At 45.3% G+C, this 14,323-nt stretch overlaps 1 protein-coding gene across 2 annotated transcripts; it reads left to right on the top strand.

Moving 5' to 3' along the window:
- The first annotated feature begins 426 nt into the window (after positions 1-426).
- PHB (prohibitin) lies at positions 427-12,611 on the top strand. Of its 2 annotated transcripts, none has more exons than XM_036757726.1 (7): positions 427-474; positions 2,456-2,582; positions 3,732-3,893; positions 7,238-7,380; positions 7,550-7,666; positions 9,963-10,058; positions 11,467-12,611. In XM_036757726.1, exons 2-7 carry the CDS (start codon positions 2,495-2,497, stop codon positions 11,677-11,679), a joined length of 819 nt encoding a protein of 272 aa, XP_036613621.1. In that variant the 5' UTR covers positions 427-474; positions 2,456-2,494; the 3' UTR covers positions 11,680-12,611. The 2 variants fall into 2 exon arrangements, with proteins under 2 accessions (XP_036613621.1, XP_036613622.1); XM_036757727.1 differs by having other exon boundaries at positions 467-498.
- Positions 12,612-14,323: the final 1,712 nt, after the last annotated feature.

Here is a 14,323-nt window from a genome sequence, read left to right as displayed (position 1 = left end):
ACTCAGTGTCCTTCGCCTTCTCAGTCCCCTAAGTCATGTCTCCCTTGCGGCGTCCCCTAAGTCACCAGGCCCATTCCCTCTGCCTTTCCCACCGCCGGAGCCAGAAACAGCCCAAAGGTTACCTCCCCTGAAGCAAAGGCGAAGTACACGCTTCCGGCGGCACGTGTAGTCATCCCAGGCGAACTACAACCCCAGCAGCCTTTGAGGCCAACTTCTTGCAGTTCAAACCAATGGGAAAGGACTTTCTTCACAAGCTACAAGGCAGCGAGGCATAGCGGGAGTTGTAGTTCCCTCTCATTAGAAGAGTAGGGGTTCAGGACCAGTCTTGAACCAGCAATCCCAGAAGGCGCCGCGTCCTTGTCAACCAACAGGACGAAAGGTCCTTCAGAAGGGGGCGGTGAAGGGGAGGCGGGACCCGACGCACGCGCAGTAAGTAGGGTTGGGGAATTCATGTGGAGGTCAGAGTTGTGTCTGGTGAGCTAAGGGTTTGGGCCTTTGGTAATTGCTGCGCCGCGCACCCCTCCCGCGTGCTCCCGTGGGATACTGAGGGGAGGGGGCTCGAGGGAAAGAGGAGGTAGTTGAGGAAAGGGAGAGGAGTAGAGGGGCAGAGAACCAGAATGAGAGGAAGTGTGAAGAAGCTGAGGGAGAGGAGGAGAAGAGGAGGCCGAGGGAGGGAAAGAAGGGAGGGGGAGGCTGAGGGGAGGGGAGTAATGAAGGGGGAGGCTGAGGGAGAGGAGGAATGGAGGGGGAAGGCTGAGTGAAGGGGAGAGGAGGGAAGGAATAGAGAGGGAGGCTGAGGGAGAGGAGGAATGGAGGGAGAAGGCTGAGGAAGAGGAAGAATGGAGAAGGAGGGAAAGAGAAAGAATGGAGGGGGAGACAGAGGGAAAGGATGGAGGAGAAAGGCAGAGAGAAGGAAAGAATGGAGGAGAAAGGCTGAGAGAAGGAAAGAATGGAGTAGGAAGACTGAGGGAGGGAAAGGATGGAGGGGGAAGACTGAGGGGAGAGGAGGGGTGGAATGGAGAGGGCGGCTGAGGGAGAGGAGGGAGGGAGGGGAAGAATAGAAAGGGAGAGAAAGAGAAAGGATGGAGGGGAAGGGCAGAGAGAAGGAAAGAATGGAGGAGGGAGACTGAGGGAGGGAGGATGGAGGAGGTACTCCAAGCTTAGTGTGATAATGGGGGAGATAGCAGGAAGGAAATGGTAGAGACACGGGAGTGAGGGAGACTCCTAGGAGGTAAATAGAGTTTGAGGGTCGGTAGCCTAGTGTTAGTGAAAAAGACTTGAATTCTGAATCAGAAAATCTAGGCATCGCTTGAATCCTTTGGTTTTCAGTTAACTTACCTGTAAATGAGGAGTTTAAACTATTTGGTCTTTGAGGTGTTTCTTAGCTATATAGATGCAGAGTGGATAGAAAGGTCTCAAAGCCAGGAAAATCCATCTTTAAACTCTTTCTCTAACACATGCTGGCTTGTGGCCCCTGGGCCAGTCACCTAACTTCCCAGTGCTCCAGGCAATTCTAAGACCAAGATTACATTTTATTTTCACTAATCTCAAACTGAAATTTAGCATTTCCTTTAATTATGAATGTAGGCAATGAACATTTTGAGGCAAGATCCATGGGCTTTTACCAGATTTCCAAAGGGTCTATGATATAAAAAGGAACCCTCACTTATTACAGTGAAGTTATAGGTCCAGTCCTTATCCTTATGCCTTATAGTTAGAAAACCTGTGCTCTTAACTTATGGTATGTTGGAGAGAGGAAGTTATATAGGATTGAGGGAAGGAAAAAGTAAGTGAGACCATCTCTACACTTAAGTGAGATTTCTGGTTTCTGAGGTCTAATTTCTTCTGATCTCTGAGAAACTTTCCTAGCTTTCCAAGAATCTCTCCCTACTTATCACTTCTCCCCCATGCTCCACTGTCAGGCTGTCATCCATCCAGAGGACATTTGTCTAATCTTCCTCTAACAACATGACATTCTCCATAGAATAAAATGGTGTTACTAGACCTACAGTCAGCATTGCACATTGATTTTCTTTTTTAAAAATATTGCAGTGGTTTTTGATGAGCTACTCATACTCTCACCTCATCCCCACTGTGACCACTAGAATCTGTTCTTGATTTGTCAAGGGGGAAGGAACTTTAACAGTGTGAAGTTAAATGGTGTTGGAGAACAGACCCATGACTTTGGCCTCAGGCATACCATGCCCTTCCTAGTGAACTACCTTTCCCAAACCATTCCCAGCCCCTGTCCCTGTCATCAAGTGTGAATACAGGGCAGCTGTAACTTAATGAATTCTTAAATCTTTCTTGGGTATTAACCTGCTGGGCTAAGGATGGGCAGAACCCTCAAGAAAATAGAAATCTTACCTTGATTAGAAAATGAACTCAGTGGTTGGAAATGAGTTTTCTTTAGGGAATGTATGGGCCAGGCTAGCCTTTTGTTTTCTCCCTTTAGGTCTGAAAGGGTGGAAGACCAAGACCATCTGAAGGAGACATGGCTGCTAAACTGTTTGAAGCTGTTGGCAAGTTTGGCCTGGGCTTAGCTGTTGTAGGAGGAGTTGTCAACTCTGCCTTATATAATGGTGAGGCACTGAAGAAGGATTCCTATTGTCCAATGTAACACTCCTGGTAGTGATCACTATTTATGAAAGTGGTTGTATAATAAGTCCTTTTCATGTTGTGTATACCCACTATTATGTTGAGGTTTGTTGTTGTTTAAAAAAACCTTGTACAACTTTTTAGACTTCTGTTCTTTGCACCACTTGTTTACAAATGTCCCTGCCTTTGATGTTCTTGCATTGTTAAAATCATGCTCTTCTGGAATTAAAAGTACTTAATCAGATAACTAACAGAGATACCACCTCCCATCTACTTTGGGTGGAATGTCTCCACAGATGTCCCATGTAGTTTTGAGGGGCCTATCAGATCCCACAACTGCTTATATAGAGATAAAATAGCACATTCTAAGAGCACAGTCAGGAAGCAGCAGAAAAGCAACCTTCTGGGCTTGCCGCTATAGCAGTGAGGGAAGTTCTCCTTCGAGGTAACAGTGAGGCTTAAGCAGAGATGCAAACGCCTGTGGTTTGCAAGAGTGTCAGAGGGCAATTTCCAGGTGCTGAGGATAGTTTCTTTTGTTGTCCAATAACCACATCTATACACATGGATGGCATTCCTCACTAGACATAATCTTTGATTTAGTGAGCATGAATATGTTGCCCTCTCAATAAGGCTTTGAGAAAACCAAAGGCATCAGAAAATTAGAAGTGGAGGTTCTGAATGTCAGACTTCCCAACGGGAGTGCTGTTATAATTGGTGCTGCACCTGAAAAGCATTCAGTTAAGTTGAAAGTGTGGCATATGACCCCAGTGGTGATGACCCAGGTGGAGACTTTTTTTTTTTTTGGTAAATGTGGATTGTGTGTTCCTGGAAGTATGCTCAAGGGAGCAAGGGAGAGGGTGGTTAATCATAAAATCAGCAATTTCATCTTCCAAGGAGAAATGATGGTAGGGAACAGATCCTATTACCTAAGTCCTTGGGGAAGCACATGGGATAGGAAATGATTACTTGCTTTTGTAACTCTTTAGAATCCTTTAGGGACACAAGTTCAGGAAGAGAAACCAAAGAATGAAGGCTTACTAAGTAAACATAAAGCACCAAGTCATCCTATCAAATGTGTGAGTTTATCAGTAAGTTCAGTTTCCTGACTTGTTCTTTTCCTTCCTGCTTTCTAGTGGATGCTGGCCATAGAGCTGTCATCTTTGATAGGTTCCGTGGAGTCCAAGACATTGTTGTAGGAGAAGGGACTCATTTTCTCATCCCATGGGTACAGAAACCAATTATTTTCGACTGCCGTTCCCGGCCACGGAATGTCCCAGTAATCACTGGTAGCAAGGGTGAGTATTTCTTATGGGTCTCTGTGGAAAGATAGCTATGGATAGTCATTTGATCCTGAAATATGTTTAGCATTCGCTATGCTAGATCAGGGTAGCTAGGTGGTATAGTGGAGAGAGTACCAGGCCTGGAGTCAGGAAGACTCATCTTGAGTTCAAATCTAGCCTCAGACACTAGCTATGTGACCCTGGGCAAGTCACTTAACAATATTTGCCTCAGTTTCCTTATCTGTAAAGTGAGCTGGAGAAGGAAAAAATGTTAAACCCAGTCCAGTATCTTTTTCAAAAAAAAAAAAAAACCCAAGTGGAGTCACAAAGAGTCAGACATGACTGAAAAATGACTCAACCAGTGCTAGATACTAGCAAAGTCCAGGGGGAGGAGTTCCCATACAGTAGAAGCCAAATGTATATGTGTATATACGTGTGCACATGCATACACACATCCATCCTTCACTGAAGTCCTACTCCACACCCTAATTGTGGTGTGAAGATAAGAGTAACTGGATTTTTGAACACTATAGAGCACAGACCTTTGACAGGCCCTTCCAACGTTTCTGGTATGGGAATGGTGACAAACTGTATCTAATGTGTGGATATGAGTATAATTGAATGTTTGTATACATATCAAGTCTAAAAGTGTAATACTTCTACCCATGCCGTGTTCTCCTTCCCCTTTGCCCTCCTGACTGTCGCACCTAGTTCATGCCTTACCAGAGGTTTATCACTAATACTGACTTTGTATGTGAATAACAGTATTGCTGCAGTTATTGCTTTACCATATTGAAGCTGATAAATAAAACAGCATAGTGGTCTTTTTGATCCACCTTGGATGATTGTATGGTTTTTAAACTATTTAGTAAAGCTTGGCCAGGCAGCAAGGAGGCACTTCTCTTGGGTGTCCATTTATCTGATGCCAAGAAAGGAGATGAAAGGTTGGCTGGGGTGAGCTCATTGAAATTTGAACTGGAAAACCTAACTCTGAACTCCCCACCTTATATGCATTTCAGTCTCTCTGCTTTGTTCTTAGGTGGCTGCCCATGTGTGTTCTCTTTTCCAGCTAAGCTGGAAGGTCCTTGAAGACAGGTTGTTCTTTGGTTTTCCCGTTCAGAATCACATGTCTCCACCTGCAACTTATCAGGGTGGGATATAGGACCACCAGATAGTGACGACAGTCTCTGTCTTTAACTAACAGTATTGGAGATGGGGGCTTGATAAATGCCAATACATTGCTGAAAGATTTACTTTCAAACAAAAGTGAATGTCCATTGTACCACAGGAAACAGTGTTGTAGGAAGAGTGCCAGGCTTGGAATGAGACTTAAGTTTGAGTCTCAGCCCTTCCATTTAAAAACTGTTTGAAGTCAGGTAACCTCTCTGCCTCAGTTTTTCCACCTATAAAATGGGAATGGTATCCTGCCTTCTTTCAGAGATGTCTTGAAGACTAACCTAGAATGTGTGTGTATGTGTGTGTATATGGAAAGTGGTTTGCAATCTCAGAAGCATTATATAAATGTAAAATGCTATTTGTTATTGCAACTTCCACAGCGTAAAGTAATGACAAATGGAATGTGTGTGAGGAAATTTTTCTGGCCTTGGGGAAAAGTGGGCTGTACTCCCAGGGTTCTGAAGGACTATCTGTACTTGAGGTTATAACATCATCCATCTGTCTCCTCACTTGGCGTATTGGGCTTCTTCTCAGTGCTTAGCGCATAGTAGGCTTATTGATTGATTCTCTTTGTCACTTAGCGTCTTCCAGTATTCAGTCTTAATTGCCGATAATCAAGGAAGGCTTAGGCTAAAATGAAAAGTTATCTGTCCTTCTTGGGGAACCTTTAATTGCCTAACTGAATGTGGTAGATGCCCTGTTAGGCTCTGTGAGCATGCATGTGTTTGTACACACACACACACACACTCACACTCACACTCACTCCCCTATGTAGGCTCTGTCCCTGCCTTCTAGTTTATGGTCACATAGAAGGATTTTAAGAGAGTTATCTAGTCCTTTACTTCCCCATTTACAGGTGAGAGGCAGCCATAGTATAGTGAAAAAAGTATTGGATTTGGATTTAAAGAACCTGAATATAAATCTTTACTCTTCTGCTTACCACCTGTGTGACCTTGGGCAAGTCACTTCACCTCAGTAGTAAGACACACACACACACAGCAAATGAACAATAGATGCAGGAAGCCTTGAAGTAGACTTTAAAGGGATCTCAGATTTCTGAAAGACAGTGAGAGGGCATTTATCCCAGGAATGGAGGAGACAGGATGTAGAGGTATGGAAACAAAAGGTGGAAGAGAAAGGCCGTTTTGGCTGAAACATAGAGGGCATGAGTGGAATCATGTGTAATAACCCTAGAAAGATAGACTGAAGCCAGGAAAGCTTTAAATTTAGATGCCCTCCAAAAGTTTTATTCTTGGGGAAGTAAGGACTGTAGAGTTTTGAATAAGGATGGACATAGTCAGACCTGGGCTTTAGGAATATCATTTTGGAAGTTGAGTGGAAAAAGAAGTGAAGAGACAAGAATCCTGAGGCAAGGAGACCAATTAAGAAATTATCAGAATAGGCCAGGCAAGAAGAGATAAGAGCCTCAACTAGGAAAATGGCCCAGTGAGTGGAGGAAGGGGACAGGTGTAAGAGGTATGGGGGACATAGAATCAGCAAGAATTGGCAACTGAAAAGATAAGTGGAATGAGGGAGAGTGAAAATTGAAGAATAATTCCTAGGTTCCAAGCCTGTGTGATTAGAAGAGTAGTAGAAGTTATGAAGACAGATGAGTGGTGGGTGGGGTGGGGGGAAGGCGAGGGGTGAATTCTGTTTTAACCATGCTAGGAGCAGCCCTGGGCTGGGCAAGAAACCCCTTTAGACTAGTCTGGTACCATTGTGCCGTACGAAAAGTGGGGAGCCTTATCCCTGCCTGTCCATTGGTGATGCAGAATTCAAGAGGGAGGCTAGGGCTAATTATACAGATCTGGGAGTCATGTGCACAGAGATGATAATCAAACCTGATGAGGTCACTGAGAGAAAAGGTATAGACAAGACCCAGGACAAAATCATGAGGTATGTCCGTAGCTGAGGGTGAGACTTTCATGATGATCTGGGAAAAGATACTAGGAAGGAGAAGAACCAAGAGGACAGTGTCATGAAAACCTTAGAAAGGAAAGGGAGTCTAGGAGAGGCTGGTCAACAGGGTCCAGTGCTTCAGGTGGTTTCCTGACTCTAAAACAGCCAAGCGAATTGGCTTCTTTTCTTAGTTGGGGCAAGTTTGGGATGGAATCTGGTTGTGGGAAATTCTGTGTCTCCCAAACCTAACTTGTTATGTCACCTTTGTTCTTCCCTGAATACAGATTTACAGAATGTCAATATCACTCTTCGTATTCTCTTCCGACCTGTCGCCAATCAGCTGCCCCGAATCTTCACCAGCATTGGTGAGGACTATGATGAGCGGGTATTGCCCTCCATAACCACCGAGATCCTCAAGTCAGTGGTAGTAAGTAATGGGGCAGTCTGCGGGCTGGAACCGGACCCCTTACATATTGCTGGGAAGCAGAGAAAGCTCGCTTTTGGTTGATTAGGATCTGGATATGGTGTCTCGGTTGGTTTGTTTGTCTTCCTACTTCCTCACTGCTCTGCTGTCTTCTGATCTTCTTTTGAGCCAGGCTCGATTTGATGCTGGAGAATTGATCACCCAGAGAGAACTAGTCTCCAGGCAAGTGAGTGATGACCTCACAGAGAGAGCGGCAACCTTTGGGCTCATCCTAGATGATGTCTCTTTGGTAAGTACTCTTGGGGGCCCTTGATTTCATCCTCGACTGTCCCTATAGCTCTTAGCAGTTTCTGTCTTGCCAACTCCCCAGCCATATGTCGAGGCCAGTGACAGACTCGTGTTAGACTTGAAAGTGCTGAGGCTTCCTGTCAGTATGAAGCAGTCTTCTTGGGGCTTCTTTAAGCTTTAGTCGTCTCTGCACAATTCTGACAACTTAGAAAGCTGCCCTCTGCCGTGTACATTTTTCTTATAACCCTTGGCCCTCCCTAGATACTCCCTTGCCATCGAATCTCTCACCCTTGTAGAAATGTGAGCTCTCCTTACAACCCCCCAGGAAGTGAAGTATCATTAACCCTGTTTGACGTGGGAAGAAACTAACTAGAGTAAGGGGGGAAACCTGGGCAGAACTCTAACAATTTCTGCCCAGCTTAGACCTCCCTGACTGGCCCCTGGGAATTCCAGAATGCCTCTGGTCTGACACTCTTGTCAATTGAGCTCCAGAAAGCCCCCGATGAAAACTGATACAGTGTAAATAACTGGTTTGTTTCCCCAAAGTCTCATATGAGGGGCAAGGGACATCTCCAAGGCATAAGCCATTCTCTTGAGATGTTGTAGTCTGTGCATTTATATGGCACTGAATGTCATAGCCCAGACGGAAAACAATACAGGCAGGATAGCATTTCAGATCAGGGAGGGCAAGGAAAAGGGTTCGTGTTTCTGGACACCCTGGGAAAAGTCATTTGGAGCAATTTGTCCAGGAGGGTGGTGAGGGAGAGTGTTTCCTGTTCCACTCTACAGCACATTGCTAGCAAAAGGCACCATTTTCCCCCAAGCATATGCAGCTGTTCAAACAGTCACCCTCTCTTCCCCAACACCCACCTCATTCATTCCCCCTAAAAATCCAAAGAGGCTGCAGCAACACCTTGGAATAGATGCAAAAGAGGACTATCTGGGCTCCCTCTGTTGGTGAATTGTGGGTTTGCAGCCTTCTGGCTAATGGCACAGAATGTTCTTAAAGTTCAACACTGTTATCGTGAGAATGCCCTAAGTAAGAAGTCAAGAAGCTGGCATTTCGTTCAGCTTTCACTATATATTATACTCTGGGAAAATGTGGGCTGTCCACAAGAAACTTTACGTTAGAAGCGTGAGATGGCTTTGTGAGAAAAATGTTACCCCCAACTAGTCGCTTTGTAGTGAAATCTAATTCTACTTCATTTGCACCCAAGGCCTTACATTTTTGCAGTAGCTTATGTCTCAGTACTGCATATGTGCCCCTCCTCCCCAAATCTAACCAAGAAAGATTAGAGGCTAAGCCAGCAGTCAGACAGCTGTAATTCTGAAGGGGGAGTGATTTGGATTCCACAAAGTGTGACCCAGGTTGTAATGCTGAGCTGTTATTTGGAAGAGGGGCCTTGGTCTTTTGTGTTAGGGAGAATACAGGCAGGCAAACAAAATCTGATACAAAAACAAATACTTTATCTTCCATCAGTTAAAAAAGAAAGAAGGTGAACACATCCATTGCTCTCTGACTGGCCCCCAGTAGCAGTCCTGTGATCTGATCCCACTGTTCTTATGATTTGTTAGGATATGTTTGACTAACCAGCTGATTCAGTTAGCCATGTATTTGGGGAACAGGACTATAGATAGTGGGAATCTGGAACCCTTGTTCAGAGAAGTGTTTTTACCTGCCAGACTCTTCTTTAAACCTTTTACCAGAAGGGACCTAATTTGAGCTCTTCCTCTTCCTATCCTGTAATGGAGGTGCTACTGAGAAGTGAGTTGGCCACAATATTTGGAGAAGTCAGTGGGACTGGATAATCCATAAGGATAGTGCATTGGCCTCCTGGGTCATTGAGCTGGCCAAATCCTCACCTATCTGAGACTCCGTTTTTCCATCTGGCCATCTTTGGAGCTTTAAGCAGGGGAAATCAAAGGACCCTGGGAGAAAACTAGCTAGAGGTGGGGGGCCTGAATTCTATAAGCTCCCTAAGGAAGTTTGGAGCCAGTTTCTTCTGGTGCTTACAGACTGTTGTGAAAGGCTCCAGCTGTCGTTTTCAGTGTGAAATTGCTGTATTGGGTGTGACAGAACCATACAAAGTTGGATATTTCTGGACTACCATAGAACCTTTAGTGAAAACTGTTTGGATCAGAGTACAGGGAAGGGAGGGAAGTTTCTGGTCTCACTGGCTCCTCCAGCTGCTGGAACCATTCCTGACCTCTCTTCCTCCCTGAGACTGTGGGGGCCTCATGACCAAGCTGTGTGAGCAATTATGCTTCCTCATCTTGTGCTCCCTTTCTCCCCTCAGACGCATCTGACCTTTGGGAAGGAGTTCACGGAGGCAGTAGAAGCCAAACAGGTGGCTCAGCAGGAAGCAGAGAGAGCCAGATTTGTAGTGGAAAAGGTGAGTGCTCAACCAGATGGCGGAAACCTTTCTTTCTCGTCCCTTTCTCCTTCATTCTTTCCCCCATTTGCTGGGTGGCCTGGGGATCTATCTTCTGTCATATGTTCTTCTGGAACAGTTTTGGGGAGGAGGGAGAATGAAAAGACAGGACTCAATTCCATCCCATAGTCTTCTGGGAATTATAGGGGCATTTGAATTTACAATCCTAAGTTACCTATGGAAAAAGAGAAAGATAATCCTTAAAATAAAAAATATCCCTACTATGAATAAAGAGGTTTCTCCCAGAATATTTTCAGCTTCTCTGAAAAACTCTTTTGAACCACAGTTTGATGTAGTTTTCTGTGGATATCCTGTGGAAGAAAGGACCCAGTGGATGAAGCCAATTGAACCCAATAGTATCTTGTGGTACATTGCACTGCCTCCCTACCTTAACTGAATTTCTCTCAGGAAAGCCTCAGAGCAGAGAGAAAAAAAACAGAAAGGACCCAATGTTGAGTTATTTCTCTGAGTTCAACCAGATTTTCTCAAGGACCCGCCACCTTCTGACATGTAAAATAGTTAATTTCATCTCTAAACCTAACCTATCTCTCCTATACCACAAAACTAAATGAAACTCTAAATGGTTTGATATGTCATCATTAACCTAGTGTTTTCTTAAACACTTTTTTTCTTAAAACATTTTTGTATAGAATTGGTACCATAGCATAGATGCCTTTAAATATACCTCCTTTAATCCCCCTAAAGTACAGTTTATTGTCTTCTCTTCATTTTGCTTTTATAGTTATTGTAGGGCTATATTTGTGTTGGCGTTGATAGGGAAAAAACCAAAAGATACTCTCTCTGGGACTTAATAGGATTCAGGATATGTGGGCAGGGATTAGATTCCTCCCAATGAACCTGTGTGGCACCAGAGAGTTCCAGTATTAGTCCTTAAGCATTTATCTGTAGGGAGACATAAATTCTTTTCTTGAAAGCGCTAGGTGTGATGGGCATTGTGCTTTCTTTAGGGATTGAGAGTTGGGGGGGTAGACTGAGCCTAGAGCTCCTCATGTCTGTTCTTTGTTCTGCCCTCCTTATCCATGGCTTCATCTGTCTCAGAGCAGGAGATGTTGGCTGCCAGAGAAATAAGATGAAACCAGCAGAAATCTATCCCTACGATAAATGGCTATGTGCAGGCAGTGGAGGAAAGAAAAAGGTTGAGTTGTGTTGAAAAACGAACTGAATGGGGACAAGAAAACTTCCTAGATGATGGAGGAAGAGTCAAGGTGAAATACTTGGAGCACTGAGCCCCTCTGGCAACAAGTGCCAGTAAAAGTAGAGTTTTTCCATGGGATTCGTTAGCTTGTTAGTTCCATTCCTTGTTTGTTAGTTTCCTCTTTATTGTGGGTTCTGTCCCCAATTCTTTTAGGCTGAGCAACAGAAGAAAGCAGCCATCATCTCAGCAGAGGGTGACTCCAAAGCAGCCGAGCTGATTGCCAATTCGCTGGCCACTGCAGGAGACGGCCTAATAGAGCTTCGTAAGCTAGAAGCTGCAGAGGACATTGCATACCAGCTTTCCCGATCTCGGAACATCACCTACCTGCCCGCTGGGCAGTCAGTGCTCCTCCAGCTTCCCCAGTGAGGCCTGTGGCCCCACTGATCCTACCCCACTCAGCCATGATCTAATCCATAGCCTTTTCCCGGTCACCCCACCCAAAATCACTGTGAGATTTAATGATTTGGCTTAAGCAAAGGAAATAAAATTAAAGTCATTTTGGGATCTTGAATTTCTCCATGAGATTAAGCTCTTTCCTTCTTTACATCTCTTCTGTCCACCCCAACCTTAAGTAAGAATTGATGTCTGTCTTGAACAAATGGCTGGGGTAACACTGCTCTCAGCCCTCTGGAGAAGTACAACCTCGGTGCTGCTGGGAACACAGAACAGGTCAAAGGAAGAAGGGGATAGAGAGGTGTGCAAGTGGACAACTTTTAATGAGCTGATGTAGACCAAAGCTTCCCACCATTTCACCAGAGAAGATAAGAAAAGGATGGCACCCAGAGCCTCAGTTAGCTAGTGGCTGTAGCTAAGAGAGGAGGTAGCCCTCCATTCATTCCAGCATTGTGTTTAGAGGAGGTGCTGTGGAAGCTCGGGAAGGAAATGGTCCCTCTGTTGCCGTGTGGCTGATCATATATGATGGTACTGACTGAGAGAACTGGCCCTGCTGGGGGTAAAAGGGAAATGGTTTTCTCTTCCTCCTCTACCCCAAAGTGTTCTAAGAATGCAGCAGTCTTTGGGGGAGGGCCCTGGAATAAGATGGGGATCCACCAGGAAGCTTCCCCCTCATCCCTAGCCCCTTTTAAAATGCTCAGGAGGGAACTCTCAGCCTGAGGGATTGCATTCAGCACTGACTGAATATGCTCTCCAGTGATGTGTGAGTCCTGAGTTCCTGGCTCTTCTATTCAGAGACACTGCCCTTCCGGACAGCTTTGTGGCTTGTGTTGTGGAGGGAATGGGAACAGCATGGAGAGAACAAATTGTGTAACCTGCCTTCAATAAATGACACCCAAATTCCCTGTCTTGGCCATATGTGTTATTTGCTAGAGTCCTGAGATTGGAACAAAACTTTGGCAGGTTTGGGCCGCATGTCTTTTCCTTTCTGGCAAGGAGAGAAGTCTTGAACTAAGTAAAAAGAACTTGGTGTTTCTGTTCCAGGCATATCCCAAACCTGAAATGAATCTCCCTGGTGTCAGATGAAGTTTGTCAGCGAATGAGCTATTGAACTGGAGGGGTTAGAGGTAGGTGGAGATGAGATGACTTCCCATCATTGGTTGTGGGGACCACCACCCCCAGCCATAAGTTAAGCAGGTGCCACTACCTCTCAACCTATAGAAATGTAAACTATTACTAATACACAAAAAGAGAACAATGATATGGATGACCTGAAAGCACAAAACCCATAGACTTTTATTTTGACTGAGGCATTTGTTAGATTAGTGAGGGTGGGAATGGGGAGAGTATGATATTTCCGATCAGGTTTGTTTATCATATTCTACTTTATTTTGGCTAGTATAGAAAGAATTTGACATAGCAGCTACCATACCAGTGGGGTTTGTTGTGAGGGGCAGAGGATGGGAGCCCCCATTGAAATCGGAGTGGATGAATAGTCTGAAAATGAGCCTGTAAATAGATCATTGAGAATGTGTTTTGATTTCCATTCCCAGTTTAATTCCAAAGAGAGGGTCATTAATAGGGCCCCATATGCTGGTCTCTGACCTGGACTGCCCATATCCTCTCTCAGAGCGCCTGGGCCAGCTGTCAGCTAGAGAGACTAGGGGCTGATACACCGGTTTGGAACTACAGACTAAAGTGTCATCCCAGGTTCCACTCTGAATCCTTCTCATAAACTCGGCTCTGTAGGAACCTCTCACCATCTGGCTCTCCCTCCCCAAAAGGCCTCTGATCTTGACCCCCATGTGAACCCCAAATCTCTGAGCAAAAGCCTCATATCCTATTTGATGCTCCCCTGGGTTGCCCATCCAGCCTGCCTCCCTGCTACCTCCCCCAGAGTCATTTATCCTGCTCAGAGCTTCGTGTGTCTCCTGCTTTTTTGTTTTTTATTGTGAGAACAGTGGGGCCTGAGAATGATGAGGTGCCTGAACTTGCAAAGCATGTTAAAGAGCTGAGCAGAAAAGGAGCATATTTCTAAATAACTTCCAGACCAACTTCCACTGCGGGGCCCTCCTCCTTTCCTGCCTTTTATTGCTTTGGACACCCTTTTGCAGGGAGGCTTCTCTCTCCTCCCTAGGCTCTTTTTAAAAGCACAGTTGCTTTTCCTGCCTTTGGCGGGTGATTGGGTTTCATGCTCCAGGTGTCAGTGTGAAAGCCCCAAGCTGAAGGATGTTCCCCTTTCCCTTCCCTCTCCTGTTTCTCATCCCTTCCCTTCCCTTCCCTCTGTGCTCCATCCCATCCCTTCTCTTCCCTGCTCTCTCAGCTTCTGTGTTCCTTCTGCCTCCAGCTCCATTCTTTCAGCAGCTGGGCAGGTCGAGTTTCCTGCTGGTTTTGCAGTTAGCCTTCTCGCCATAGATGGCAGAGGCACATCCAAATGGCAGCCCCAGGGCCTCGTTTGGATTTGACTTCCTCTTTCAGCAGCCTATGTAATTCTTTTCACAAATGTTCAAGAGCTGCTAACTGCCTGCTTACCCCAGAGCCCCCCATAGCCTCTGGCTTTCCCTAGGAGTTGCCACAATGGACTTTTATCAACTCTGGTTTCTCTGGGCCTTCTGTC

This window comes from Trichosurus vulpecula, chromosome 4 (assembly GCF_011100635.1).
Source record: "Trichosurus vulpecula isolate mTriVul1 chromosome 4, mTriVul1.pri, whole genome shotgun sequence".
Classification (NCBI taxonomy): Eukaryota; Metazoa; Chordata; class Mammalia; order Diprotodontia; family Phalangeridae; genus Trichosurus; species Trichosurus vulpecula.
Note: the sequence above shows the minus strand (reverse complement) of the source record. Positions and strands in the feature narration are given on the sequence as shown.

Coding starts and splice junctions, on each gene's coding strand:
- PHB (XM_036757726.1), top strand. CDS start 2,495: ATGGCTGCTAAACTGTTTGAAGCTGTTGGCAAGTTTGGCCTGGGCTTA. Junction 7,381..7,549: donor AGATCCTCAAGTCAGTGGTA/GTAAGTAATGGG, acceptor CTTTTGAGCCAG/GCTCGATTTGATGCTGGAGA. Junction 7,667..9,962: donor TCCTAGATGATGTCTCTTTG/GTAAGTACTCTT, acceptor TTCTCCCCTCAG/ACGCATCTGACCTTTGGGAA.